General features: G+C 35.2%; 1 protein-coding gene across 9 annotated transcripts in view; it reads right to left on the bottom strand.

Moving 5' to 3' along the window:
• diaph3 (diaphanous-related formin 3) overlaps positions 1 to 13,858 on the bottom strand; it is a 333,418-nt gene that overhangs the window by 282,742 nt on the left and 36,818 nt on the right. For all 9 annotated transcript variants that reach the window (XR_007182073.1, XM_048171951.1, XM_048171952.1 and 6 more), the window contains 2 exons: positions 10,338 to 10,511; positions 5,811 to 5,915 (listed from right to left, as the gene is read on the bottom strand). Coding sequence is in view for 8 of the 9 variants with exons in the window: in XM_048171951.1 (XP_048027908.1) it covers positions 5,811 to 5,915; positions 10,338 to 10,511 (279 nt within the window). In the remaining variant the exon portion in view is untranslated. The remainder of the gene's footprint in view (positions 1 to 5,810; positions 5,916 to 10,337; positions 10,512 to 13,858) is intronic.

The following is a 13,858-nucleotide window of genomic DNA, read 5'->3' as shown; positions in this document are numbered from 1 at the left end:
TCATTTAATATGACTACACCAACACTGTTGTATGAAAACAACTGAGCTGGATGATGACATCACCATTTTCATTTTAAATGCTACTCAATTCTGTACATCATGACAACATGCTACTTGCATTTGAACGTCAGGGATTTGTTGTTTCCAGCTCTTTTAAAATTACTTAAATGAGCAAATGACAATGCATCAATTGCCAAAATAGCAAAAGCTTTGACTATGACCATTCATTCCAGGTGCAGTGAATGGTAATTATACCCACACTATATGCTGGCAATGGCAAGGTGAATGTTTTAAAAGGTGAATGTTGTTAACAGAGAGGGAGAGGAGCCTATGCCAGAATCTATAGTTTCAATTACCAAGCGAGACGAAGGAGCAGAGCCAACAGGAAAGGCTTCACTGAAAGGCAATTATTCGTCAAGAACACGGACAGGGGGTAAACAACCAGGCCTGAATGTCAAAAGACAAGAGATGGAGAGAGTGAGAGATGAAGGAGGGCAGGAGCAGGCGAGTGCATGATAAAGAGAGAGAGAAACTCCAGGACGTTTTCCACATTTAAAGTAATGTCCATCCATCAAACTAGTCAAGGTAGTGTGAGAAGAAGCTTATTTGAGTATGAAAAGGGAAATTTCGAAAACACCAATACATCACAGTCTGTTCTGTCCAACAGATTCAATTTTTACAAAGGGTTTGCAATACGCTTTATGTATAACAAGAACCTAACAAGAAAGGATGTGCAAAGCTATATATTTTCAAAAACTGAGGCAGTCTAAACTGGAAGCCCAGTATAATAAGGCTGGTTTCAGGTTCACCTGACCCCAAAGGAAATGCAGGGTAAGAAGCATTCCTATAAATGTTAAAGGTGCCCTAGAATCAAAAATTGAATTTATATGGGCATAGTTAAACAACAAGAGTTCAGTACATGGAAAAGACATACATTGAGTTTCAAACCCCATTGCTTCCTCCTTCTTATATAAATCTCATTTGTTTAAAAGACTTCCGGAAAACACGCGGATCTCAACATAACACCGACTGTTACGTAACAGTTGGGATCATTAATATATATGACCCCAATATTTGCATATATGCCAGCCCATGTTCAAGGCATTAGACAAGGAAAGGCAGTATTAACGTCTGGATCTGTGCACAGACAAGGTAAGCCAGCAAGAACAACAGCGAAAAATGGCAGATGGAGCAACAATAACTGACATGATCCATGATAGCATGATATTTTTAGTGATATTTGTAAATTGTCTTTCTAAATGTTTCATTAGCATGTTGCTAATGTACTGTTAAATGTGGTTAAAGTTACCATCGTTTCTTACTGTATTCACGGAGACAAGAGAGCCGTCGCTATTTTCATTTTTAAACATGTGCAGTCTGTATAATTCATAAACACAACTTCATTCTTTATAAATCTCTCCAACAGTGTAGAATTAGCCGTTAGCCACAGAGCATAGCCTCAAACTCATACAGAATCAAACGTAAACATCAAAATAAATACTTTACTCACATAATTCGAAGTATGCATACAGCATGCATGACGAACATCTTGTAAAGATCCATTTGAGGGTTATATTAGCTGTGTGAACTTTGTAAATGCACTGTAATATAGTCGAGAGCTCGTGTGGCAGGGAGCACGCGATTTAAAGGGGCGGCGCTGCCAAAATCAGTGTATAGTTAATGATGCCCCAAAATAGGCAGTTAGAAAAATTAATTTAAAAAAAACTATGGGGTATTTTGAGCTGAAACTTCACAGACACATTCAAGGGACACCTTAGACTTATATTGCATCTTGTGAAAAAGCATTCTTGGGCACCTTTAAATAGTATTCCTTTTCAAAAACTTTTATTTCTGTCCAACACCTTTATTGCCTTCAAAAAGTTTTAATCCACCAGCACTCTTAAAAATAAAGGTTCCAAAAGGGGGTTTTCACAGCGATGTCATAGAAGAAAGTTGGTTCCCCAAAGAACCTTTCAGTGAACAGTTCTTGAAATTAGGGCTGGACGATTATGGCCTAAAATCAAAACCTCAATTAATTGAACATTTTACCTCGATTACGATTAATGAACGATTTTTTTTTTTTGCCCTCATAGTTCACTGACAAGGTTTGTACTGTAAATATGATTGACTATTTAAAGGTGGGATATTTTTTCCTATTTAAAGAGTGATCTGACATAACAGCTCACTTTCAGCAGTTATTTTATCTATGCTTCATAACATTTCTCACAGATTTCTGTTCATGTAAATCAGATCAAGATAAATTAGCACAGTACCAGTACAAGTGATTGCGTGTGAAATAGTCATACCGTCTCTCTGTTCATTGTGAAGCTGTGGGTTGTAAATGGTTACTTCAAAAGTAGAAAATATATGCTATAAGTTGTTTTGAGTTTCTAAGCTCCTTTAGTGGTAAATCACTGGACAGCGCTGACTAGTTTCTGTGTTCCTCTCAGTGCGCGCGATCTTCACGTTTTACACAGCTACTGTTTGTATGAGTGTTCGTGCCACAATGCAGCTGCGCGAGCACGGTAGCTCGGAAAAATAATACATCTGATCGTCTAATCGCTTGAATTAGACGAACCTTAAAACAAATACAACTGACAAAAGTGAAGTGAAGACGCAAGGCTCATGTGCCATGACTATGTGTTGAACCAGCGTTCACCTCCGTGTTTTGCTTTTATGCCTCTGACTGGATGGGGCGGAGTCATTGCTACACACGCGGTAATCTTTTTAAGGGGAAAGTATTAATAGAATTAAAAAACCGAAATAACCGACATGGGAAAATTACGTCGATTAGAGGTTCTGAATTTCGGTTTCGGTTACTTTTCGATTAATCGTCCAGCCCTACTTGAAATAACTATTAATTTCATAGTGTGAAGAACATAAAATAAAGAATAATCTAAAGAACCTTTTGGGTTCTTTATGGAACCATCAATGCCAATAAAGAACCTTTATTTTTATTTAAATCAACATGGAGGAGCATTTTATTTTCATTTTATTTTACTTGGAAGAAAAATCTCGGGTCATCTATTTGGAGGTCATTTTATCTGAGAAAATTCAATAGATTCCAATACATTGGGAGTTTTATCATGATTGTCCAAGGTCTATGAGTTTCAGCACTCCAAATGCAGAAAGAGACTAAAGCTGATTGGAGAAAAACCACAAGTCCCGACCAGCCACTCCAGATAGCAAATACAATCCAAATTGAATCATCCTGAAATCTCCGAGCACTCCAAAATAATTAAATTCTCAGCGGAAAGAGGGGAGCAGCATTATAATTAAACTCCCTTGTTCTTGTTTCTCTTCCATCGTTCGTAGGCCCTGTAAACGAACGCAAAGCTAACCGACAGGAGGATTGGATTGGGGAATTAATTTCTGCAGAAAAAATGCATTTTTTATCCACCTTGCCTGAATCCTCCATATAGATTTTCCACTTGTGTGTAGCAATGTCGTGCAGTGGAAGAACTGGAGGATCTGTTGAACAGACTCAATTCTAAGACATGTACGCTTGTCAGTCTGTCTCACCAACACGTCGGGACTTAAAAACAGACAAACAATCCTCTAAGCGGCATGGCTTAAAGCTCAGAAATCAATCTAATGCAGAGAGCTCCAATCAGCATGTACGAGAAAGAATGCTTGGGGCAAATTTTTCCACCTGTAGTTTTTGATGAGCATCTGATGTTTTTTTTTTTTTTCCCCAATGCAAACTCTAGCAAACTAATTAATTAATGAATCCGCAAGTAGATTAACATACAAGCTGAATTAGGTATAAAATGTTAATAAATGTTACAGAATGACTATTAAAAAACATTTTCTCAATCCTTTTAAACCCATAACAGATAAATTGTTTGGCATCACTAAGAAGCCAAACTTTCAAATTAAAAGGAGTACTTTAAGAATAGCTTTTATATTAATTATAGATCGACCGATATATAACGATTCACCGATACTTTCCCCGATATTTACCATAATCGGATATCGGTTTTGTAATATCAGATTTACCGATAAACGCCGCCATCTTGTGGGTGTTTTGAGAATTGCCTGCAGGATTGTCATTATAGCGCATCTGAAGGGAGACGAGACAACGGCGTGCACAGGTAATTAATGCACAAATTAGATGTGTTACATAAATGCCTGAAATGTAGCTAGTTTATGCAGCTTGTCTCTAAGAAATAGAGACAAGCTCTCGGAGTCACATAAGATAATCCATCCAAATAAATAAGTCCCCTCCAAATAAAGATGCAACTTTGCATGAATTAAATAAGACAGCCATGAATGATGTTGGAAATAAAAGCGCATTCTCTCTGTTGTCTATACTCAGTCTCGTGAAGTCGTCTGCATTTTGCTGTTCACTCAGCGGGTTGATGCTCAGGAAATGCTCCACGGCCACCGTAACTTTTAACAAGATTCACTTGTTTAAAACACCGTAATTATATAAACAATTACTATATAATTAATTCGCTAATAAACATCCAAGTAAACACAACTCTATGAAAATTAATTATCTCTGCGAGCAATTGCAGTTTGAGTATAGTTCTGTGTAAATGCATAAACAGCGTTTTGTCAGCAGATATTTCATATTCTAGAAAGACAAAAACATTATTAATAATTCTGATATAACATACCAGTTGAGAAATGCAATAAAATACAATGTTTTGTTTGTTATATTCCAATATTCCAGAGAATATTATCATTTAAAATTATCCAGCTAATTATTCTTCACTCAGCTATAAATCAATTATTCATCTTATAAATCTACTAAAACTGTAGTTTAAAATGAAGTATTACATTTCTGCAAAGTTTATATGACTCTTGTGTCTTTAATTTATTTTCTCCATTTGAAAACATTAGACATTCTACATTTATTTTGCTTATTGTTAACATTAGTGTTGCTGCTGATGCTTTTTATAAATAAAATTATTTTTGTAATATGAAGATTAAAATAAATTTTTTGATGTATAAATACGATTTGTTTAGTTTTCTATGCAAGGAGGGAGTGATTGTTATAAATAAAATGGTTTGTTCAGTTCAGTGGTGTTGTAATCGTGTCTAAAAAAGAAGTAAAACAGTAAATAAATATCGGTTCTGCATGTCAGTTATCGGGCACATAAACAAAAATTATTAGAATCGGTTCTAAAAAAAATCAATATCGGTCGATCACTAATATTAATGTGTTTTTATTTAATTTCTCAACAGTATTTCTTCTCCCTTCAGTATTCTAGCATACAAAGCTCCAGACTATTTGTAGAAAAGTGAAATGGTGAATTACACATTGGAAGATGATGTAAAATCACATCTTGCCATCCTTTACCACAGCAATATGAGTTCATAAGTATATATGAGGAGACTCAACTCCTCCCTCTCACCTCAGGACAAGAGAACAAAAGAGACAAACTAAAATGAGGGCAATCATCTCCGATAAATACAGTCTTTAGCCTGTCAATGTCATCATAAGTGGCCTGCAGTTACAGATATTTTTATCAGGGCAAACCCACCAGTACAATAAGCTCACACAGTCGGCACAGGCACACAACAACAAATTAACACAGACACGAATGCACATGGTGACTCTGTGGTGATTCCGCACCGTAGCTTATTAATTTTCTATATTGCAATGACACATTTGACATGGTCTCGGTCTGTGACATGACCTCCTATGGCCTTTAGGTCAAAAAAGTCTAAAGTCTTATTCAGTATCAGGGTTAGTAATGGAAATCCAATATGAAGCAAATGGAAGCTCAAAGGAATCATTACTGTTCATGCTTTCAGGTTTATATGTTAGTCAGTGTGGCTGCAATTATTCTTTGACTTACAGTTTTTGCAGCTGTGATGATGTACTGAAGGACCATCTCCCTTTTTGTGCCCAAGTCCTTCTCTCTAAGTGGTGCTTTCTTCTCCTCATTAAGATTCATATCCTCCTGAAAACACAAACCACATACAAGAAGGAAAAAATCATGTTACAAGAAAAAACATCTCAAGTCCTTCAGTATTTTGACCTGCTTTATAAGAATCTCCATCATAATAAGTGACGAAACCTTTGATCCAAACAAAAGAGACTAACGAATCATAGTGATTTCTACAGATTTCTGCTCAAAAGAAAAATAGTACTGGAGATGCTGGTTGTTAACAAAAGAGCAAAGAGCTCTCACATCTTTCAATGCTCACATGAATCAAACCATGCCTAACACCTGTTCTTTTTGGAACCGCAAATAAATGAAACCGCAGGATGTCAACCTCTACTCGTGAATTCATCAGGCAGACACGTCTTCCCAGCATCTTATGACATTAAGAAAAAGGAAAGGAGATGAAAATGACAAAAACACAAAAAAAGACTGATAATACTTCAATGTCTTAAATATATCAGAGGAAAAAGAAATATAAAAGAATTAAAGCCATTTTGTTTAGACAAAATTTGAATCTAGGTATAATCTGGATAAATTTAGCAAAATTGCCAAGCTGGGTATTTACTGCTGCAAAATTTCACCGCTATTTTTTAAGTTTTGATGCACAAATAATGTATTTAAAAAATAAGTGCATTTCAACCAGTCATGAGAAGATGCAAAATTTCACTATTTGACCATTTAAATAATGTAATAAATATTCCTATCAAAGCATATATAAAATATATTTAATTTTAAAACCACTTTATATAAAAATATAAAAAAATATATATAAAAAAATAAATAAATAAACATTGTTATATTAATAACTGGGCAATAATAACAAAACAGTTTCGAAAAAAAAGAACCGAAACCAAAAATTATATTTTTTTACAATATAGATTTAATTGAATGCACCATTTCTTGAGAATAAAAAAAAGTTTGACCCCAAATGGATAGCACTGGATTTTCACTATACATATATATATATATACATATATATATATATATATAAAAACACACTCACACACTGACAATATGTACACGTAAATGCATACTTGTAAATAGGTTAATTTGTTTCAAAAATGAACTATGTCAGCTGGCTATAGCTATTTTGTGTGGCTGCATTTTTCCCCCCAGCAAAATGGTTGCATCAGCTAGGTACGTGTAGTTCTTACATATATTTAGTGAAATTAGGTATTACTTTGGTTTACACATACACTGCAATTTTGCTACGCTTGGTCTCTGAGTTAAATCTGAATCTAAAAATCTGCCCTGGGTTTCCAAGGGAGTCATCAAGTGTTTTTGATGAAACACTTTAAAATTTTAAATAACTTATGAATAAAGACCATTTCAGCTCAATTGTTGTTATAAACATCTGTTGTCTATGTGGATACACTTCTGTGTGCAACTTTGTGAGATCTTTCACAAATTAGTACCTAGCACAAGCCTGACTGATGAAGTCATGAATTATGTATTAGAAAATCTAATGGGCCAATTTCTGAAAAGATTAGAAATTAACAGTGAAACAGAAATGAGCATGTTCATAAATCTGAACCTGTTGTACTGTTAAGACAGACATTGGCAGATATACTTGGCAGTTTTACTTCCCAGATTACTGAAGCAACACATCCTGTGCCAAAGCAAACTAGCGCACTGCACTTCTCAAACTCACTATCTCTGACAGAGAAGGAGAAAGAAAAGAACTAGCGTGCATCCGTGGACAGATTACAACTACCATCAACAGATAGAAAGGGCATGAAAATCTCAAGGCAAAAGACAGAACAATAAAATCGATAAGTGAGAGATGGAAAGAAAGACTGAGAGGGAGATGGGAGAGAAAGACAATAACGGCTGCATACGATGTTGAGTGCAACGTTCCCAGTGTACTCCAGTCCTATTTCCCTTTCTCCACAGCATCTCTCCCTTTCTTCCCTTTCCCGAGAGGGTAGATCAGCAGAGCCGTTTAAGATTTCACTCATGGGTTCGCAGGCGTGATGCAGTCCTCGTGTGTCAGAGCGAGAGAAAGAGGAGGAGGATGCTGGGATAGGTGCGGATAGGGCGCAGAACGGCACGGCATCCATTACCAACGTTGGCCCTGTCACCTCTGCTGGCATGCTCATGTATCCAAACCCGTACTTGCCGTGACTAATGACTGCGTCTCTGCCCACGTTATCCACACTCTTCCTTCTCTACCCAGCAGCGGCTGCTCCTGTCACTCAATCCTGCGCTTGGAGACGCTGCTCAACCGCTAACACCACCTCCACTCTTAAAAAGGGCACAGAGAGGGACCTCCGTACGGTAGCGCTAAGGCAACGGGGGACTGTGCAATGTTTTAAAATGATACTTGAGAGAAATTGGATGAAATAGATGTGCTTGAGCTAAACGTATGACAAAAGTGCAGTCAGTTAACTTTCAACAGCTGCATAACTGTGTACAAATCTAAAAGTCTAAACAAAAGTTTTTAAAGTGAAGGTATTTTACTTCATATCAGAAACCTGAGAGATGAAAGGTCAAAAATAGTGTATAGGCCTAAAACTTTTACACATTTAAACTGACAAAAGTACAATATTTAAAAATTTCAAATGCAGCTCTAGTGAACCGGCTGTGCTTATTTGATCTGATAATGTGAAATTTTTGTAACGACAAAGTCCAAACCATATTTTATTTTTGTGAATTTTCTTTTATTTACCACAATAAACTAAGGTGCTTGCAAACATTTGGCTGTGACTGTATGATGTGAGTTTGAGTACGTGCATTTATAAGCATGAGGGCCTTGTCCTTCTATGAATACAAGCTGATTGAGGTCAGTGACCCATAACAATCCATTTCATTATGAAAAGGTTGCGTTTCTTAAAACATAATTGCAAATAAACCTCTAGTGATTATTGTGGTTGAAAGGTTAATAAAGGTCATTGTGTAGGAGTGATTATTAGCTGGTTTTATACATGTCCACAGTAAGCAGACATGTGTACCAAAGCATGAAAGCATATCAACAAATCCTTAACTGTCAGAAATTGGGTCTCATTTACTGACCGTGCATACTTCATTCTGAGTTTTTTTTGCTAAATTTACGAAAAAATGTAGGAACTAAAAACCATTTATGCAAAAATCACATATTCTGAGTGGTCCTATAAACTTATCAAGATGAAATTTGATACATATTTTCATCTTAAAGATTTGTGTTATGTACATCTGGCTAATCGGAGGTCTGTAATCTGTAAACTTGTTTTGAGGATGGCACACTGGGCATTGCTCTAGGATCTTGCTGCGCCTACTCTCAGCGCGTCTTCAGAGAGCATCATGTTTGCTGAGAGCAATGAAAGGAAAGGGTGCGTAGAAATTAGGGCTGGGCGGTATATCGAGTTTGTACGATATATCGATATTTTTTTATATACAATATGGAATGAGGCAATACCGTTTATATCGATATACAGCACTTTGATATGAGAGCATCTGGGGAAAATGCATAATATAATTTGTCCCAAACATGAGACATGCTTAATATTAAGGGCTTTAAATAACTCGTAAGATATAGTTAACACGTAGTTTAAAGCAGCTTGCCCCGTCAGATGCTCTGACAGACATGTGCTGACAGATGCTTGCGCAGTTTAATGCGTTTGGTGCGTTTTCTTCAGTGCGTAACTTACATTTCACAGGTATATTCTCCATCTGTAAATGTTAGAAAGTCATGCAAATATTTCCATTTCAGGAGTGGATGAGCATTATATGCAAGCGAGTTTTCGCTAAACTTCACACTTCAGTGAATGAGCGCCAAACAGACACAGCGTATTAGAATAGAACCATCATAATTCTGACTAAAATACACATTTTGCTAAAATATTTGTTGTTGAACATAAATGTGCCATATATAGAATTTAAAAAAACACAAGTAAGTCTATTTTTTGATAGCACTAACTGTAAAGTGACTACTGTAATATGGTAAATCAAAATAGCCTAATATAAATTACTGTCTGTACTTTTGTTTTTTTCATTGGTTTAGTGAATTTAACTTCTGCTTTAAAAAGCATATTTTTTATTTTTAGATTGCAATGTTACAATGTTAGAATGTAATGTGATTTGACCCTTTTTTGCACATATAGCATAGACATGATTTATGAGATATGATTTTTTGGCCATATCGCCCAGCCCTAGCAGAAAGCCCTTATATGGACATGTTTTGGGTGTGTTTTGATGCAAATTACTAATCTTGTGCAAGTGCTCGCTCATTTAGAACACTCCATCTTCAATACCGTTCAAACAAGGTTAAGAAATCCATGTACGTATGCACGTTTTGTGAATTAGGTGCAAATTTTTTGAGAAGTTCTCCTGTGCCTATAAATACAAATAATCCACGCAATTATTAGTGAATGAGACCCAATATTTGTTTCTGTTTACATATTTATGCATTTCAAAAAATAAATTATAGAATACATTTATCTATAACTACATATATCATACCATCATTTTCTCAAAGAGGGCAAGGATTTCCTTTTCCGACGTGATCTTTGAAGAAAGCTCCTCAAATTCAGAGGAACTGGACCAGTCACCAGAAGAGGAATGCTTGTACATGTGGGAGAGGTGTGGCCGTTCCTTTTTACTGCCAGGGATCCGGATACTGGAAAATCTGTCCAACTAAGAGAAAAATGAGACATTTGTGAAAGTATGAGTGAGACTGATTAAATTATAATAATTAATAATGATTATGTTACTTTGAATTTTTTTTCTCCATTTAGTTAAAAGTGCAATATATACACTACCATTCAAAACGTTGGGGTCAGTAACTTACATTGTTAAAAAAGATTTCAATTTCAAATAAATGCTGTTTTTTTGTTTGTTTGTTTTTTTGTTTTGTTTTTTAACTTTCTATTCATCAAGGATCCTGAAAAAAAAATTATCACAGTTTTCACAAAAATATTAAGCAGCACAACCATTTTTAACAGTAATAATAAGAAATGTTATTTGAGCACTAAATCAGCATACTAAAATAATTCTAAAGGATGATGTGACACTAAAGACTGGCTGAAATTCAAAATATGCAAATCTTAAAACAGAAAACAGTTATTTTAAATTATAATCATATTTCATAATATTACTGTTTCTGCATTTTGTTTTTAAACAGTTTAAAAAAATGTTTAAAATATAAATATTACATTGTAAATTAATAAATTCTGAATAAATTATAAAGAAAACAAAAGAACAAAAAAAATTCTCATGTTATTCTAATAACGTTATCCTTTTTTTTCATAATAAATAACTAATAACAATAATAAATAATAATAATTATTATTATTATTGTTGCCAAAAGATGCTACTAAATAGTTTTACAAATAAAAAAATAATTTTCAACTTGAAAGCAAATATGCACATAATGTAAGCATTTTAATAAATTTGGAATTTTTATTTTATTTTTAACATTCAATCAAACTCTAACGTCCCCTCCAATTTCATTTGCATGAAAAGTTGTCACATGATGAATCTGCATTTTGGCAGATAACAGCCCAACAGTCGGTTTTAAAGAATACATTTTCACTCCTTTATTTGCTTATTAAAAGCCTACTTTAATATTGTATAACTTTAATATTTAATATTATACTTTAATATTTTAATAAATATTGTGTTTATAGTGCATTTTCAATGCATCTATTGCTAAGTTTAGTGCGACAAATCAGACTCAGCTCAGCCCTTACAAGTAATCCACATGCAATGTATATGGTTGCCATAACTTCACGTGTTTGCTGCTCTCTGTAATCATAGTAAAATCACTTCAATATTATATGGAGTTGCATGGAGTGTGAATGTGAATATTTTCTATAGTAAAAAAATGTTTTTTTACTATAGAAAAGCTAAAATGTGATTAAAATGAGACCGAATAAAGTGACTGGCTTGGTCTGGCACCCTAGCTCAGATGGCAAGCTATGATCATGATCTCCATTATTATAGCTCTGCAATTGTGAAGAATATAATAAAAGGCAACACTGAATAAACTAATCAAACATGCAAAACTTAATCTGTGTTGATAGTTCTAAAGGCTGTGAGGTTTAATCCTTGAAAAAAGGCAACAAATCTATAAGGCATGTCTAGTGCATACCTACTAATGGCCTCAAAAGATTTCAGATCTTTATCAAACACCCACTTTAACCTGTGAACTTTGTTTATGATCAGTTATAACTTTCTTTATCATAAGCAGACTTTCATTAGAAATCTGTCAGCTTCACAATCAGCACGCCTAACCAACAGAGCGTCCACAGAGACAATGTAACTTGCTGTCGATTTATATCGAGGTGGTGGGCCCCCGCATCACACAGATAATGATTTCCTAATTGGATTAGATATGTCAGAGAGCTGTTTTCTCTCACTGGGCCTGTGGGCGCAACAGGACGATGATGGGCGATTGAGATGTCTGCGTTGGCCGAAAAGGTAGGTGGTTTATTTTGAAGGGCCTTGCCCCCTTTCTTTCGAGGGGTGGGTGAATTAGTAGCAGTTATCTTTGAGAATATTTTTTTGTCAACGCCACCCATCGCGCATTATCTCGGCGAGAAGGAGAGCAACACGCTGAGATAATCAGCAATGACACTGATGTAAAATTAATTAAACACAAGCAGTAGATCAGAGTGTAGCTAGCGACTACAGTGTACAGAGCCAATGCAGGGAGCAAATGTGTGGTGTCTGATACCAAACGACACCATCATCTGTCTAATTTGGTTTGCTGCTGCCCTAAAGCGTCTCTTCGCTACATTGAGTGATGGCACTGATCAGTTTAATCACAGAGATTCATCCCCAACGGAGGGAAGAAGCGCTTTGCTATTCCACACTCGTTACCGGTGAATAGATAAATAAATATGTGCAGCCGCTACCTCGATAACAACAACAGGCATCATACCGCAGCCAACGTGAGCTGATCTAGATGATGAAGTGCTTTTCAGGGCTGTTTAGGTGTTTATGAGTGAGTCTGCGGCTTACTTTCATGCAATCTCTCTCCTTTTTTGCCAACAGACACTTTGATGTTACTAATGGCTTCATTCCCCTTCATTCCTCTTCTGATCACTCCACCAGACCCCTCTTCGGTAATTCAGCCTCTCAGCCCCAAAACACATTTCTACCATGACCAAACATCAGCCCTCACTTGGGGGGGAAAAAAAAAAAAAAAAAAAAAAACAACCTCCATTATCTAAGGACCTGATTCCCTCATCAAAAACATGTCATACACCATTCTGCCACCCGACAAATTCTGCAAATTTTCTCAAATGAATTAGTGTTCCACAGATATTGATAATTTTATGCCTGAAAACGATATCTGAGAGAGCAGGGTAGCCAATATGTCACACTACATCATTTATTGTAAACAACAGTGGTAAGTCCATGTGTACTGGAAATCTTTATATATATAATATATTTTAATATATATGACATGCATATATGGATATAGTGCAGCATAGTTTGAAATCAATAATTTAAATTTTGTTGATTGTGCATGTCCAGTGACTGCTGAATTCTCCTCCTGTCTGCATCCAACTCGCAAGGACAGTTATGCACAGAGTACACACTTTTTTATGCAGTTTTATTACTAATAGAAAGGGAATGCTATAATACTTCTTTGGATACGGTTTACTTCAACAGTTTTGTCTAATAAGTTATCAGAAAAATGTATCAGCTGATGTCGGTAATTAAAAAAAATAAAAACATATATATATATATATATATATATATATATATATATATATATATATATATATATATATATATATATATATATATATATATATATATATATATATAGAATGATATATCAGCCTTGGCAATATATCAGTTATCCACTACCAAGATTGCATCTGCTCATTTACCTTATTCTCAATTTGTAATTAATTTAGATTCTTTTCTTATTCACTTCATTCATGAATAAATCCAGTCATGCGTTCATTTCAGACCGCACCTGACTTTAGGGTGCATGTGCATTATAGAGAGAGCAAAGGAGTGTCCCA

The sequence above is a fragment of the Megalobrama amblycephala genome, linkage group LG21 (genome assembly GCF_018812025.1).
Source record: "Megalobrama amblycephala isolate DHTTF-2021 linkage group LG21, ASM1881202v1, whole genome shotgun sequence".
NCBI lineage: Eukaryota > Metazoa > Chordata > Actinopteri > Cypriniformes > Xenocyprididae > Megalobrama > Megalobrama amblycephala.
Note: the sequence above shows the minus strand (reverse complement) of the source record. Positions and strands in the feature narration are given on the sequence as shown.